Below are 16,902 nucleotides of genomic sequence, written 5' to 3'. Positions count from 1 at the left end.
GAGAGAGTAATTCCAGAACAGGTACTGAAAACGTATGGTGTTTAGAAGAAAAGTTTCTGGCTCTGCTGTTTTCTTCCCCCGTTAGACCACAGCTGTACTTATCAATGTTCAGTTTGGAGGGCTAAGTTACAGGAAGGACGTTGACAAGCTGGGGCAAGTTCAGAGAAGGATGACCATCATGATGGGAAGATTCACAACTACATTTGTAGTTAGGAGCAAGCCTGTAATGTTCAAGAGATGATGAAGAAATTGGTGGAGTAGAGCAGACAGTACAGAGTGGGGAATAATTGTAAATAAAGTTAGATTATTTAGGTTATAGAGGGGCTCCAGTGACAGTGTGAGCTGTAGTAAGCAACTGGAAACTTGCTGTAAGAACTTCTTTTCTCCCGTTGAAGCAACTGGGGTTAAGTGATTTGCCCAGGGTCACACAGCTAGTAAGTGGTATCTGAGGTCACATTTGAACTCGGGTCCTTCTGACTCCAGGGCTAGTGCTCCATCTACTGCAGTGCCACTTACCTGGCCCTTAAAGAACTTTGTTCTTCCCAATAATTCCTTTTACTCTGTAGCCCATTTACCAGACACATTTTGCCAGATACATTATCTTTTTTAAAAGGAAACATTTTCTTAGGAAAATGGAAGTGGGGCAAGTAGAAAGGGAGGACACAACCTCCTCAGGAAGCTGCCCTATAAAATGGTGGATCTTGAACTTTCACAGCCCAGATGAACATTACATTAATCCCCATATCATATAGTGTGGCTAAAGTGTTCAAGGTCAGGATATAAACAGATTAATTCTCAAGCCCACCATACTGTTCTCCAGTAAGCAGAAGTTCCCATATATACCATTGTTTCCATGAGGGAAAGATCAGGTTGAGTTATAAACCATTTTCAAAACACTCCTTAGGTATGTTGGACTGGGGCCTCTTTTTTCAGGTATGGGTCAGCCTAGCTGGTCAGTGATTCTTTGAGATCATGACCTAATGCTCTGTAAGAACTCAAGCTGCTCCTGAGTAACACAATTATCTTTCCAGCTACCAACTTTCCTCCCCTTTAGAAATGGAGCTGTGAACTGAGGACAACTAAAAAATTAGAGCCTTATGGTTCTTGATAGTGTTTGGGCAACAAAATAATCTATTAGGACATTCTTTCTTACATTGAATCAAAATGTGCTACTCTGTAATTTCTACCAGTTGTTCTGCCTAGTTTTTCCCTCCCAAGCTACACAGAATAAGTGCAACTTCTTTTACATTCTGATATCCTTGAGATATTTTAAACAAGGGTTCATGCTGTACTCTCTAAGTCACTCTTCCAAGCTAAACTTTTCTTTCTTTGATGATTTATAGATTTTTCCAGTTTTATTCTATGCCCTTCAGTTCATCATTATTCCTCTGCAGATACGATACTTATTCCTAAACATGGTACCCCAGATTTCTAACAAGTACAGATCTACAGTTGTACTGTTTGTTCCCGTATTCTTAATCCTATAATTGTATTAATATAGCCAAAGGTTGTACAACCTTCCCCACCCCCTGTGTTATCATACCATTGTGTCATTCTGAGCTTAAAATCTAGTAAATCATCATGGTATAGTGGATGAAGCAGAGGATTTGGAATCAGGAAGACCTGACTTGACTTCCCATCTCAGATACTTATTGGCTATGGGATTGTGGGCCTACCATTTGATCTCTCTGTGCGTGAATTTTCTTATCTAAAAAATAAAGATCTTGGGCTTGGGGGAAAATGGAGCTGAGGAAATACAACTGAGTCCAGACTAGCTTTACAAAGGAGGATTCTGGCTCATCCTGGCCATGGGGCACTTTTTCCAGGGGTGAAGAGAACAGGTGACCTGAGAAGCTTTGAAGTTCCCAGAATACACTTTCCTGATGCTATAGGTCCTGTGATCCTGTAAGGTAGGTGTCCGATTCCTGTTTTGTAGATGAGCTAACTAACTAAAGCTCAGAGAGTATTCCATTTATACCAGGAGTTTCAGGACAGAGAGGATTCCACAAAACAACCTACTAATAAGTATGGCTGAATTTATGAGAGAGTGGCAGGAAGGAGCTGGGTAATTAAGGAAACCACCAGAGAATGCTGTTCCCAGTTTGGCACTCCCAGATTATTCCAAGATTTCTCTATTCTCACCAGATATATACCAGAAAGAACTTCCACATCAGAAGTTCCTCCTACTATTGTATCTCCTCCCTCCCAAATCTCCTACTGTATAGGGCTATTGGGAGATTTGAAAGAGATAATGTGGATAAAGTACTTTGAAAATCCTTTTTATGTAATTTGTGCCCCATTATCTCAGGCTCCATTCTGGGAGTCACTTGGTTATCTGAATCAGAAGCGTTTCATAGACAATCCTAAAAGGTGAAGCCAATTGACCCAGACAGAGTCACGAAAATGAATATGCTGAGATTTCATCTTTGTGCTTATGGAAAACAAACTTCTGCTAGGCCATAGTTAGTTGGATAAACCTATAAGGTTAGTACTACAGTCCCCATTTTTGCTCACACCCAATCTTCCTTCTTTTGCCTTAATTTCCCCTCACATTCCAGGAGAGAAAACAAAGAAACAATCTGTATAAATGCCAACAAACACTTCAGTCACAACATGGGCATTAAGCAGTGTCATCATCTACTTCAACTCTCCTGGGTTCAGGGCTGGCTGGGATGCTCCAGCCCAGGGCTTCTGAAACTTTTTTCCATTCATGAAATGACCCAAGAAATTTGTATGTGACTCCAGGTATATAAGTATATGAAATAGATATACAAATCATTTACTGAGAATAAATTAATTTATTTACAATTTCATGACCCCCCACATTCAGTTACAAGAACCCACATGGGGGTACAGATTAGTTTAAGAAGCTAAACTCTAGGTGATGCTCCCCAAAGTAGACCTCTAGCTTGGAGCTATCTTTTTGTTTCCTAAGGGAGGAGGTGCCTAGCTAGGAAAAAAAGGGAGTCTGGATGGGACTTTCTCTAAGGCCTACTTTGATCCCTTCATTTATCATGGGACTAATGGAAGGCCAGCTTCAAAGTAATTACCCTCCTCCTCAGGGTCCCAGAATCCCTTTCCTTTCTCTCCATGCCCAGATTATGACTTTTCACTAGGGTCAAATCCTTCCTAGAGCCTTGCATCCTGGTCTGAACTTTGCAACTAAAAAGACAAGGAAAATTTGGGAAGATTCAAGGAGAGGCAATGGCATAAAAAAGAAAATAAGGGTCACCCAGCAATATTACAGAGAGGGAAGAGAGCCGAGGCACAGACAATCAACTCAGCTAAAGCCGAGGACTCCACAGAATAGTTTGCGTGGGGGAGTTGATAGAAGAGATGTGCCAGTGTTTCTAGGTCTTACTCTCAAAAACAGGAGTTGGGGAAGACTTCAGAGGTGGTGAGATGAAAGGAAAACCAGCATGGAGGGAAGAAAGGGGGAAATTTAATGATTGAATTATAGAGTCCATGGAAAGGAGAGTAAGGCGAAAGAAGACTGAAAAAGTAGTAGTGGAGTGAGTTATAGAGGGCTTTACAGAACATATTATTTTTCACCATGGAGAACAAGGAACTACTGGAGTTTATTGAGGAGGGATGTACTTTAGGAAGTCACTTTGGATCTGGAGGCTCAATTGGAGTGGAGAGAGATGAGGCAGGTGGACCTCTGAGCAGCCAAAACAATAATCCAGGCATGAGGTGATAAAAGACCTGTCCCAAGGGATAGCAGTATCAGAGGAGAGAGAAAGGGGCATATGGTAGAGATGTTATGACTGCAGAAACAAGACAGAGCAATTGATTGGAAAATGAGAGAGAGACAGAGAGAGAGAGAGAGAGAGAGAGAGAGAGAGAGAGAGAGAGAGAGAGAGAGAGAGAGAGAGAGAGAAGGAGAGAGAGAGAGGAGAGAGAGAGAGAGGAGAGAGGCCTCAAGAAAGAGTCTTGGGGGGACATCCACAGTTAGTGGGCATGACTGGTTTAAGATCTAGCAAAGGAGACTGAGAAGCAGGCAGGTAGAACTGGGACAGGGAAGTGTCACAAAAATCTAGAGAGAAAAGAGAATGGGAGAAGGTGACAGAAGCTGAGCTAAATGAGGATTGAGAAAAGGCCACTGGATTTGGCAATTGGGAGATAGGTAATTTCTGAGAGAGCAGTTTAAATGGAAATGAGGTCAGATGTGGGATTATAGGGGTTTTAAAAAAAGTGAGAGGAAAGTGAAGGCTCCTATTATAGATCTCATTCTCAAGGCGTTTAGCTACAGAGGAGAGATATGGCCTGATAGTGGGGGGAGCAGGGATCAAGTGAGGGTTTTTTAAAGATGGAGACATGGGCATTTGTAGGCAGTAGGGAGACAGCCAAGAGAGAGGGAGAGAGTGAAGTGGTAGAGTAGGGATGATAGAGAGGGCGATTATGCTGGAAACTCGATGGAATAGGATAGCTTATGCATGTAGACAGGTTTTCCCCCAGTCAGATACTTCCCTTATCCTACTTGGATAAATATGGTTAATTCAAAAGCTCATTTCATATAACCAAAATTATTTTATGCTTTGTATTTGCCTCTACCATTTATTTGGTTAGAAATTCACCTAATCACAACTGTGAATTACATATGATTTGCTTCTCTATTTTAAAATAACACCTGAATATTAATTCAGGTCATGTGTTCATCCTGAATTTATTGTGAAATGTGGTATATGTTGCTCTAACTTAAATTTGGAAACCTAATTTTTGCCAGACTGCTTTGCAGTTTTCCTAATGGTTTTGTTAAATAGGGAGTTCTTTTCTAGCTAATTTTTTTTGTTTATTAAACAGTGGGTTGTTATTTTCTTATCTAATCTTATTCATCTTTTCTATTTTTACCAACAGGTTTTGATCTAGTTTTAAGTCTAGAAGTGCTGTTTCCCTCTTATGCCTACTAAACACTGCAAATTTATGGCCAAGCTTTGGTCTGAAACAGCCATATAGACCCCACCTCCCACTTCTTGGCAGAAATAGAGAGGAAATGGGTGTGGGCCACTGCATAGAATATTACTCTTTTTTCCCCCTATTTTATTACAAAGGCTGTCTTTCTGCAATAGAGTGGAGGAGAAATACAATGGAAGGTCATATAAAAATCAAAGATATCAATAAAAGTTTATTTTGTAGAAGACAAAAATATATAGAATGGTCCTCAAAAAGCATATGACTTAAGTGATATTATTTTGTTATGCAATCATTTTAATTAATTTTATTAAATATTAAGTTCTAGCCTCAAAAATGAGGTTAAAAGGGGGGAAAAGCCCCCCAGTGCCCAAATTGATGGCTGCGATTTCACATTGGAAGGCAGAGCTTGGGACTGGCAGCTGAGGTGAAAAGATTGATAGTTCAAAATCAAATCATACTGACTGAAGACCTTTAAATTTGGCCACTACCACTAATTAAGCCAAAACTTTGATACTATTTTTAACAAGTATTCAAACACCTAGTGTAAACAATATCATTTGAAAGGGTTTTCTCTTTACAAGTTTGTAATCTAGCATAACTGACGATATACAGGAAAGCATGTTTTATTTTTGAATTAGGAAACCTTACTTTCAGCTCTTTAGGTTTTAAAAATAAATAAATGTCAGCCAATCAGAAGTGGCTACTTGATTTACTGAGCCTTGGAGTTCTATCTAGAGTCCCAAATAAGCTTCAACTACTTCCTTAAGTCACCAAATAATCCCTCCTTTCTCCAAGATTGGAGAGAATTGTTATTATTGTAACTATTGATTGTTTCCATCGTCAAAGAAAAAATAATTTACTTTAAAGCTCATCAGGAATACTGATTATTATATCATGAACACATGAAACTTTAGCTCTAAGCATGAAGAAATTGTTTTTTTAAAAAGTAAAGTTCATATTTAAATTCTAATTGTGTGTCATTTAATTGATACTGTTGGTTAGGAGTCTACAAACCTCAGAAAAGTGGTCTCCCAATGTTTACGGTTAAAACATAGGGAAAGTTACACGAGAAAATGAAATCAGATGCCCCTTTCCCCTTGTGTTGTATTATTGTTAAAATCGTCCAGGTGCTGGAAATGATTTTCAGATACTAGCAAGCCCTTAGCCCGAAGTTTTTGTGGATTATGTTCAACCCCCAACACCAACACTTCCAATTGTTCATAAAATTTCAGTAAACCATTTTTACACAAGGCTTGACAGATGCTCTGAAGTTTAAAAGCAGCCATCCAGTCATTTCTCTCGGGCTCACATTTTCAACATGGTGTTCTGGTTTACAAAGAGCTTTCCATGCAGCCTATGTTCTGATTTTCACAACAATGCTAGCAGACAGGGATTAAGTTTTCTATTTTCTAGACTGGGCCAGCCTGAGGGAGGCTGTGTAACTTGCTGAACTGATGTTCAGAAACTATTAAATGTAGAGAGGCAGGATTTGAACTCAGGTGTCTTACTGGCAAGTGACCACACTATGCTGCTGAATTGGTTATAAAGAATGCACAACCTTAGTAGAAAAGGTAAATTTGCAAAGCTGAATATTTGAGAGAAAAGTCATTTTCAGCATAACATCTGTTCTAGTCAATATCTGGTCCCACAATAAAGATTACAAGAGCTTAAGTTTCCAGTAAGAAGGGACCTTAGCTTTCTTATCCTACAGAAGGCAAACTGGGGCCAGGGGGAGTTGCCCAATGTCACACAGGCAACGCCAGGCCCCAAGTGCACAGACTCCAAACCCACCACTCTTCCCACTGCTCCACACTGTCATACACAATTACTGGATTGTGTTTCATTTTTAAAAGTCACTTTTAATGCATACTATCTTGCAGATACATAAATACTACAACTTCACAAATATGGGTAAAATGTAATAAGTTAACTTCAGAAAAGTAACCTACTATAAATACGAAGATCCGGCTTGCACATTGATATTGTTTCAAAACTAACACGCTACCACAAAGAGAGCCTATGAGGGAAATGGTGCATTAGACAGACAGATCCTAAGGGGGACTACGAGAGACAACATTCAGGTAAGGGTATTATTCTTTATTCCCATTTCACAGAAGGGGTACCCAGAGAAAAAAGTAGCATTTGAAGAAAAGCATTATCATGTAATCAATCAGAACCCAAAATAACAAGTGAAAATACCAAGATTGGGGTGACAAGTGACTCTCTAATAAAAGAACTGGCTAAACCTTTTTCCTTGACTCCAGCCGATGATTACAAAGAATGGCAATTCCACTAAGCAGTCAAAAAGGTGATTTTGTTACTTAGGTCTAGCCAGCCAGTCAAACATTTGGTAATCATAATGAGATAATTCCTTAGGAGGTGAAATTTCTGAGTTCAGGGAGGAGAGTGACTAGGACACGGAAAGCTCCGCAGAGGACAAGAACAAGCTCGAGGTGAAGATCCCAATTGGTGCTCTCCAGATTTACAAGGATGGCACTGAAATGAGCTGTGATTTCAGGGTTCCTGCCTTGATGTAAGGTAGAGCTACCTAAAGGGGAAGGAGAGGGCTTCAGAGAAATCTCCTTTGGTCGTTCCGAGGCTGGCTCTCGAGCGGCTATGCAACTTAGTTCTCCTGAAGCCGCTGAGGGCAGAGCACCCCCCCACCCCCCCGAGCCTGGCAGTGAGGGGTGCTCATCAGATGCCCTGCCCGGAAGGGGCGACCATTTCCTGAAGGATCAGGTGCAGCAGGTGGTTCTGATCAGCACTGAGCAGTGGCCAGAGCTCCCCCTGCAACACTCTCATGGCATCCAGGTCCTTCTCGTGGGCGGCCATGACTAGGGACTGCAGCAGCAGGAAGAGCTCCTCGGGCAGGGGGCAGATGCTGTCCTGGCAGTGGCCTTCAAAGGCCTCCCAGCAGTACTTCTCCAAGGTCTGGGCGTGTTCAGGCAGCAGCTTGGGCGGCGGGGGCTGCAACAGCAGCAGCAGCAGCACCCGAGACACCTCACACTGGACCAACACGTCCAGAAAGGCGCCCGGTTGGCCGGGCCCGCCAGACTTGACCACGGGGACGCCCCCGCCTCCCCCAACCCCAGCGGGCCCAGCCGCGCCGCCGCCCCCAGCCGCTCGCTCCCGAGCCAGCAGCTGCATGCGTGTGAAGAGCTCCAAGGCGCCGTCGTAGTCCCGCGTCAGCAGCTTGCAGGAGGCCGCGTCGCCGAGCGCCAGCAGCGCCTCCAGCGGCAGCAGAGGCAGCTGCAGCTCGGCCGCGCGCTCGAAGTGCACGGCGGCCGGGCCCGGCTGCTGCAGGGCGCGCAGGGCGCCGGCCAGCTCCAGGCACAGGCTGGCGGCCGCGGCCGGCTGGCCCAGCTCCAGGTGCAGGCGCACGGCGAAGGCGAAGCAGCTGGCGGCCGCCTGCAGGGGCTCGCCGTAGGCGGCGGCGCAGGCCAGGCGCAGGCGGGCCTCGCGCTCCTGCCGCAGAAAGAGGCGGGCCGCTTCGGTGAGGGCCAGCGCCTCGCCGGGCCCGTGGAAGAGCGTCTGGTGGCAGCGTGCCACGGCCAGCTGGCACCAGGCAGCGTAAGGCAGGCAGTCCTGGGCCCGCAGCTCCTTGCCCAGCTGCCCGAACTGCTCGCCGGCCTCCGATACGTTGGGCTTGCGCAGGAAGCGCTTCCGCAGCTTGTTGGACACCAGCCTGTAGCGGGCCAAGAAGTCCCCTGCGTCGTGCCCGGCGCCCGAGCCGCCCACCCCGCCGCTGCCGCCCACCACGCTGCTGAGGGAGCCCACCCCGGCAACCGCCATAGCTCCCCGGCCCCTCGAGCGCGCCGCCGCGGCCCGGACGCGCTCCCGCGGCGCGAGACTCGCTCTCATTGGCCGGTGCCGGGCCGGCGTCATCCTGGCCCCGGAGACCAATCGCGCCCGTTGGAGGGGCCGTGGGGCCTCAGCGCTCTTCGGATCTGCGCAGGCGTTCCCCACTCCCGGCCCGTGAAGGGGAAGAGAGAGCGGAGAGCGGAGAGGGGAGATGGGAGGGGGCGGAGCCGAGGTGGGAGGGAGAGAGAAAGGCCGGAGGAAGAGAGGGAAGACAGTGAGTGAGCGGAGGCGGGGACGGGGAGGATGGAGGGGGGGAAGTGCACTGTGAGGAGACGGGAGAGAGAGAGTAAACAGGCGGGGCCGGAGGAGGAGGAGGGAGAGAGAGCGGGCGGGCCGGAAGAGGAGGGAAGGGGGGGACTGGGGGAGGAGGAGGGAGAGAGAGAGGGAGAGAGAGTGAGTGAGTGGGCGGGGCCGGGGCCGGGGCCGGGGCCGGAGGAGGACGAGGGAGAGAGTGAGTGAGTAAGCGGGGCCGGAGGAGGAGGGAGGGGAGGCTGGCGAGGAGGAGAGAAGGCGGAGCTGAGAGGGAGGGTGAGGGAGAGAGAGGCCTGGGGAGGAGAGGGTAGACGATGTAGTGAGCGAGGGCTGGGGCGGGGAGGGCAGAAAAGAGGGGGGGGGGGTAGTGAGGAGGCGGGGGGGGGAGAGAGAGTGAGTGGGCGGGGCCGGAAGAGGAGGAGAGAAGGCGGAGCTGAGGGGGAGGAGGGAGAGGGCCGGGGAGGAGGGGGCAAGAAGGGAGGGACGGACGGAAGGACAGGCCGAGCTACTAGGTGACTTCGATCTCCAATGTGTGGGCATTTGAAACTGAAAACGTTTTGGGTTGGAACTGGGCGCTGGGCAGAGCGGAGACCCTTTGGGCGGACTGACTTGAGGCAGTCCTTTGTCCACGGAAGTTGCGCTGAAGACTGGAGAGCGCGCATGCGCGCACCTTGCGCACTCGGCAGCTCCCTGGGGCTGGCAATAGAAATCCTGACCCCAACCAGGGAGGGTCTGAGGATAAAAAAAATGGATGCGATCACATAATGTCTACCATATTTCTCCCATAGCACTTTGTAACTTTATACAGTCTCGTGCTTTGGGAATAGTATGAATTGTTCTTAGAGGTGGCTAGGTGGCTGAGTGGATAGGATGCCTAGGCTAGAGTCAGGAATATCTGAACTGAAATTCAGTCTCAGACACTTAAAAGCTGTGTGACCCTGGGCCAGTCATTTAACCCTGTTTACCTCAGTTCCTTCTCTGTAAAACGAGTTGGAGGAGGAAATGGCAAAACAAATTTAATATCTTTGCCAAGAAAACCCCAAATGCATTCACAAGGAATTGGGCATGATATATATTGAGGTTGATATGTAAACAAAATGTTAATCATTTTCCTAATATTAATTAATCTTATTCTTTATATAAACCCAATACAATAATAGTGTATGGTCTTTTTAATATCTCATTGTAGCATCTTTACTAATATTAGATATTTTTGCAAACCTGTTCATCAGATATATTGGTCTATATTCATTCTCTTCCGCTGATCCAGCTAACAGGATGATATTTGTCTCATAAAAGTTTTCGGTGTATTCTTTCCCCTGTTTTTGAGTGATCGAAATCCCTTGGATTTACAAGGAACTGAAACTAGATTTTTAAAAATAATAGCTTTTTGTTTTTCAAAACACATGCAAAGATACTTTTCAACATTCATCTTTGCAATAACTTGTGTATCAATTTTTTCTCCCTCCCCTCTTCTTCCCTCGAATAGACAGCAAGTAATCCAATATAGGATAAACATGTACAATTCTTCTAAACGTATTTCCACATTTATCATGCTGCACAAGAAAAATCAGATCAGTTTTTTTTCTTTCAGATTTCCTTTATGATTTATTCACTTTATTTTTCTGAGGTTGTGATATTTACATTTTCTATTATTTCTGGTAACCTAAGTATTTTATATCTTTGTAAATATGCATTTCATTTAGCCTTTTAGCTTTACTCTGTATTTAGTCTGAGTAGTTTATCATAATTTCTTCTATTTACTCTTCATTTATTATGAACTCTTTTTTCTTTTTTTTTTGATATTGACAATTTAGTTTACCTCTCATAACTATTTATATTTTAACTTATATTAATGGTTTAACTTTTTTCTTAATTCAAAAAAAAAATTCCTACCGTCAGTAATTCATGGGATTTTTTGTTATTGGTTTTAATTTTCAGAATTTTAATTTTTGTGTTGGAGTTTTTTACTTTGGTGCTTTTCTTGCTACTTGTCCAATTTATTGATCTGCCTCTTCTCTCTTTTGTTGATGAAAGTGTTTAGATATATACCCTTCCCCCTAAAGACTGCTTTGGCTGTATCCCAAAAGTTGAAGTAAATTGTCTACCATTGACATTTTCCTTGATAAATTTCTATATATAGCACATAGTCAATTTTTGTAAAAGTGCTATTCACACCTGAAAGATAGATACACCTTTATTTTTTCCCACAATACTATTTTATTTTTCCAATTACATGTAAATATAGTTTCTAACATTCATTTTCGTAAAATTATGTTCCAAATTTTTTCTCCCTCTTACCTCCCCCTCCCCAAGATAGCAAGAAATGTATGTTATACATGAACAATCATTTTAAACATTTTCAATATGCTTCTTTCTATTCCTATTCAGTAATCACCAAAGATTTATCATATCTAGCTTTTCTGGGATTCTGTTTAGGTGCAAAATTTATTTTTTATCTATTTAAAGAGTCATCTAGTTCAAGTAGTGTCTATAACTCTGTTAACTTTTTCTTTAAGTATTTGGATGCCATGTTATTATATGCACAGGAAAAGTGGGCTTTGGCATATACTCAGATCACCTAAAGTATAAACATCTTGTTGGAAGTGCCAGAATTCTGCTTCTTGGAGTCAGGAGGACTAGTATAGCATGGACATCCTGCCTTGGTCTACTAATGGTTGGGAATAGCTGTTTTCTTTTAGCTGCTGAAAATATTTGAGTTTTTAAATCTATATAACTGAGCGCAGTTATTCTCTATCGCTTGTATTTGTGGTTAGGAGGAGACTCATTCACTTATAGCAGGTGAAGTCATTGGTAACGGGCAAGGGCCAGAGTGCCACATCTTTCCTTCCCTTAGAATATATGGTCCTGAGAAAATTGGCTTGGAGTTTGCATTTCCTGTTTTGCATTTCCTTTTCAACTCTAAGAGCAGGGAAAGGTGGTTTGTTTCTAGTTCTCTGTTCTCCTCTCTTCACTAAGCTCAGATTTTGGTTTCACCTTCTTATAATTTCTTTTTAATTTATGATCTCATTTATTTCTCACCACCATTTATGATCTCACCACTCCTGAAATTGATGTTTGTTTTTCTGTAAGGGGGTAGACTACCCTGCCCAGATTGTGTCAATTACCAGGAGGATAGATTATTCTGCTGACTATGACCTTTGTAAGTAGCAGATGTTTTGCTTTAATAATGCCAGTTGTAGCTGTGTGACCCTGGGCAAGTCACTTAACCCCAGCCTCAGGGGGGGAAAAAAATAAAATGAGCTGGAGAAGTGTTTTAACTGAATTTTATTGTTTTGGTCTCCAAACTGTGGGTAGTTAGTGCTGCACAAAGCAGAGACATTTTAGAGATTAAGTAGCAGTTTAATCACTTTCAGAGTGAGGAAAATAGTTTGCAAACTGGAAGTTCTTTAGGACAGGAGACTCCCTTGTTGCAGGAAAGGTAGAGATTTTATACACACATCATAAATGGGAAGGGAGAGGGAAAGTATAATATCAGTTTTAGGGTCTGAGCGCTTTCCTATGACAAGCCAGAAAATCCAGGACAATATAGGTCTTCTCCAGTCCTGTGGGAACAGTTTGTAAGTTTCAAATCACACAGGTAGTTACTTGGTGGGGACAGGGCCAGAGTTCTGTGATGGAACAGGTTTTGCAATCTTTGATTCACTTCACTTCACATACATAGGAGAGCATTGTCAAGAATTGATTGATCATTTCAAGCTGCATTCTAAGACTGTGACTCTCAGGCCAGACGAGGCAGCTCTGAGAAATATAACTTCTTATATTCATTACACACATCATCTTGATAGTTATGAAAATTATAATCATTTTTCCTCATTCCCTCCTTTTGATCAAAAGGTTGGAACGACCCTGAAGATCAAGGGACATTCATTCAAGGCATGACTTTGATTTTATGTAAAACTATGTAAGTTTCAGAGCTCATGCCAAGGTAGATGGCAAAGCAAATAAAGAAGAGAAACATTAAACAGGGAGGGCAGGACAGAGAATGCTGCCAAAGTTTTCAGGCAACCAGGTGAATAGATCAAAGGGAGGCAAGGGGACACATTCTTCAGAATGTTCTGATCCCTGGTCCATAAAACTTCAGTTTGCTTGTTTAGGGCACTAATGTCTTCTCTATTTGAGAGGATTGGTTGATTTCTCCCCAGTGATGGCACAGCGCCTCCCCCAGCTGTTAGTGTGTCTAGCACCCTGTGGTTTTGCTATACCATGAGAGCAAGTGAATCAACCTGCATTTAGAAGTTGGTGACAAGCTTTTTGTCACCATGGCTAGTTCTGCCATGAGTGGGGACAATACCAGTCAGGGATCTGACAGATGCCAGCAGCACTGCCATAGGCAGAAAAACAAGCCTCTGTTACTGATGGAGGGACAACGTTAACCAGACAGGAAATTCAGCAGAGTGGTTCCCTGAAATAGGGACTTCAGTGTGATATAGACAAAAGTATTCCCTTCTGAATGAAGCCTATGATATAATGTAGAGAACCACATAAGAAGAGATACAGTGTAAAAGTATAAGAAAGAAAACTGCTACTTCCGTAAACATTGAGATTGCTACTGAGAGAATAGTAGCAAGGCGAGAAAAGCTTAGTAACTGCAAGCCCATCCGGTTTCTTGGGTTGGTTGTTTGCATGTGCTGTTGCCTACTTTTCTTGCTGGGGTCTTGGGAACAGCTGTTTACTTCAATTATCAGCTGCTTCAGCCCCCATTTGATTTTCAAGGTCAGTACATCCCGTACATCCTGCAATCCAGGTACTCGGTACTGCCCTTTTAAGATGTGACAGGTAGATTCACTCCCCGGTTTGGCTGCAGTGGGAGTGGTGAGGAGGACTTCAAAGGGACCTTTTCACTGTGACTCTTAAGGAGTGCTGTTGGAGATGGCGTTTCCAGTAGACCGGGTCACTGGGTTGGATTGGATCCTGAGCCTCAGTTAAGATTCCTAAAGAATAGGACTGTGAGACAAGTTGGTAAGTCTGATATTTTCTGAGCCAACCTGTAGAAGGGAACCTTTAGCTACTATGTTTTGGTTACTATGGCATTGGTTATTCTGTTACTATCATAAATAGTCTGGATCTAAGGCTTAGTAGGGCTAGCTACAGGAAGGGTTTGGGCCTGGATATACCTAGCTCTTCAGAGAATTTAGCAAGGAAGGAAGTATCCTATTAACTCTTTTAACCTTTCCTGATGACTGTGGGGGGGATAGGCACAATGGAGGTGCTAAGTGATTGGCCAGGATGAAAGCAGTTTAGCTAATGAAGCTCCTGTAAAATGGGTACCTCTAACACTATGTATTTCTTTAGGAGCCCCCCATAATGGAATGATTTTTTTTTCTAAGAGGATGTTTGCTATCCCAGAGGCTGTGGCAGTATGATAGGGGAACGCTTCTACCTGCCAGGAAAACATAAAGACCATAATCAAAGAATATTTGTAACCAGGGGCAGATGAAGTAGATGTGCTAGCTTTCAAAGGGTGCATCTGGGAGAATGAACTGGCCACAATGTGGCTTCAGAGGCTTGGCTGTATTGTGCTTGGAGCAGGTGAGACACATCTCACAGCAACTCTGTGAAAACTTCCCCACCAATATTTTTAGGCTAGTTCCACCAACTTGTCAGGTCCCCAAATGGTTGAATGAATAAAGATGTTCCGTCATAGAACAAGTTCTTAGGGAATACTAGAAGTACATTTGGGCCAAGTAGTCTTACCAAGTCCCACCTTTTGAAGCTTTTCTTTCTTTGTGCTAAGCATTCTCTTCTGGGCTGTAACTATCTCTTCTTTAGGCTAAGAGACTTAGGCAGGCCTTCATGACCAGAAGCCTTACCTGTAGGGCAACGTGAAAATTCCATAGGGACTTCCACTACAGGTGCTTTGTCCCCAGGAATTTGGGGAGTTAAAACTACAGTTTTAGCTGCTTGGTCAGCCAGATTATTTCTATGGACATGAATGCTGTTTTCTTGGCTAGAATTTTTATTACTGCTATGGTCTGTGGAAACAGTAGATAGTAATAGATGAGACACCTGTTTCTGATCTTCGATAGGCTGTCCTGAAAAGTTGAGGAAGCCTTGATGTTTCGATAACATCCCAAATACATATCTGCTATCAGTGTAGATATGTAGATTTTCCTTTTCTTAATTCACAAGCCCTGACTACTGTCTCAAGTTCAGCTTGTTGTGCTGAATGAGCATCAGGTAGTGATGAAGCTTCAGCCACTTCTGTGGCAGTGGTGATGCGATAACCAGTGTCCAAATCTCTCTCCTCATTTCTGAGGCAGGATCCATCAGTACACAGTCAAAGTCTGTTCCTTGTAAGGGAGTTTCCTTTAGATCTTCCCCAGGGAGAAAGCAAGACATCCAGATAAATTACACAGTCATGCTCTAAAATTTGATCCTCACTTTCTACCTCAGGTAGAAAGATGGCAGAATTGAGTGTATTTACAAGTTTGATGGTCAGATTAGGCTTGGATAACAAAGCTACTTCCAGGTTGACTAGCCTGCTGGAGGACGAATGCTGAGTGTGATGTGAATCCAGAAGTGTTCCAACAGCATAGGGAACATGTATCGTTAGGCGAGAACCGAGATAAACATGCTCAGTAGCAGAAACAAGGATTGCTGTGGCCACTACTGCCCAAAGGCAGCCTGAGAAGCCTTTAGCAATATTGGCCCAAGTTTTACTGTAGTATCCCAAAGGGCAAAAGTTTTCACCATGTTTCTATGTTAGTGCACCGACTGCATTCTTTCCTTTCTCAGAGACAAATAAATCGATTGGGAGAGAATAGTTAGGAAGGCCTAAAGTTGGTGGGTGTTGGAGGGCAGACTTCAAAGAATCTAAAGAGTTTTGAGCTTCTGGGGAAAAAGCCAAAGGCTCAAAGAAACTGAAGGAATGGGGACACTTTCCGAAGCAGAGGATATTGGGAATAAGACACAAGGAAGTGATTCCACCTGGGTCAAATGAAATAGTGGCCTGTAATTTATGGAGCAGATCACGTTCTTGCAGGGGGCTAGGAGCCTCAGGGACCAGGACAAAAGGGTGAAAAGCACCGATCCTTCCAATAAAAAGGGAGACAGGCTCAGAGATATGGTCTTATTGGCAGTCCCCACAACGGAGATACAATCGACTCCAGGGAGGAGGAGTGGGGAAGGCAGAGGGTTTAAAACTGAGAGGGTCAACTAGAGCAGACACCTCTTGCCCCTGTATGAACAAGGAGGCATCTCCAACTGGAGTCCTGGGGACAACGGGTGTGACCTGAATATCCTCCTTGTGCCAACCCTCCCTAGGGCCAAATCATGCTAAGTGATTGGGAGGGTCCCTCAATGTTTTCTAGGATGCTTTCTCTTTTTTCTCTTTAGTATTTACTCTAGCCCCTCCTTTTATATTCTTTCCTCCAATGGCCAGCTTTACCACACATAAAACAAACTTCTGGCCTGATTGATTTTGATGGTACAGGAGGGGAACAATAAGGTTTGGGCTGCTGGGTGGGGATGGTAAAGAATAGGCTGTTGCAGCTGCAGTGGGGTTGCAAGGAAAAATTTCCTTTTTGCTTCCCTAAGGTTTTTTTTTTTTCAATACTGTTTTTGTCCACCTCTATCAGAGTAACTTCCAGCCGTACAGCAGTTTCAAGAAGGAACCCAAATGTTGTTAATCAGAAATAACTTAATTTGTTTAGAGATGAGTGGGTGAAAATTGCTAGTAAAGTAGGAAAAAAACTAAACTGAGATAAGAGTTGGCACCAAAAGCTTGGGCAAGTCTGTCATAAAACTGATATATTCTTCAGGATCCTGTTTGGTATCCTAGACCTTTGTTAAATCATTGGGTTGATGGAAAGCAAGGGGTATGGCATTAAGGAGTTTTTCACCCATAATTTG

At 43.7% G+C, this 16,902-nt stretch overlaps 2 protein-coding genes across 2 annotated transcripts in view; one reads left to right on the top strand and one right to left on the bottom strand.

Annotated features, from left to right (window-relative positions):
* Positions 1-6,752: 6,752 nt before the first annotated feature.
* Positions 6,753-9,080, bottom strand: LOC141548847 (40-kDa huntingtin-associated protein-like). The gene has a single exon (XM_074278087.1). The coding sequence runs from the start codon at positions 8,797-8,799 to the stop codon at positions 7,609-7,611; it is 1,191 nt and encodes a 396-aa protein (XP_074134188.1). The 5' UTR covers positions 8,800-9,080; the 3' UTR covers positions 6,753-7,608.
* Positions 8,927-16,902, top strand: part of LOC141549078 (zinc finger protein 518A-like) — a 37,766-nt gene continuing 29,790 nt past the window's right edge. Inside the window, 2 exon segments of the mRNA XM_074278403.1 lie at positions 8,927-8,947; positions 9,479-9,539. Of these exon segments, the coding sequence (XP_074134504.1) occupies positions 8,927-8,947; positions 9,479-9,539 (82 nt within the window).

This window comes from Sminthopsis crassicaudata, chromosome X, assembly GCF_048593235.1.
Source record: "Sminthopsis crassicaudata isolate SCR6 chromosome X, ASM4859323v1, whole genome shotgun sequence".
NCBI classification, from domain to species: Eukaryota; Metazoa; Chordata; class Mammalia; order Dasyuromorphia; family Dasyuridae; genus Sminthopsis; species Sminthopsis crassicaudata.
Note: the sequence above shows the minus strand (reverse complement) of the source record. Positions and strands in the feature narration are given on the sequence as shown.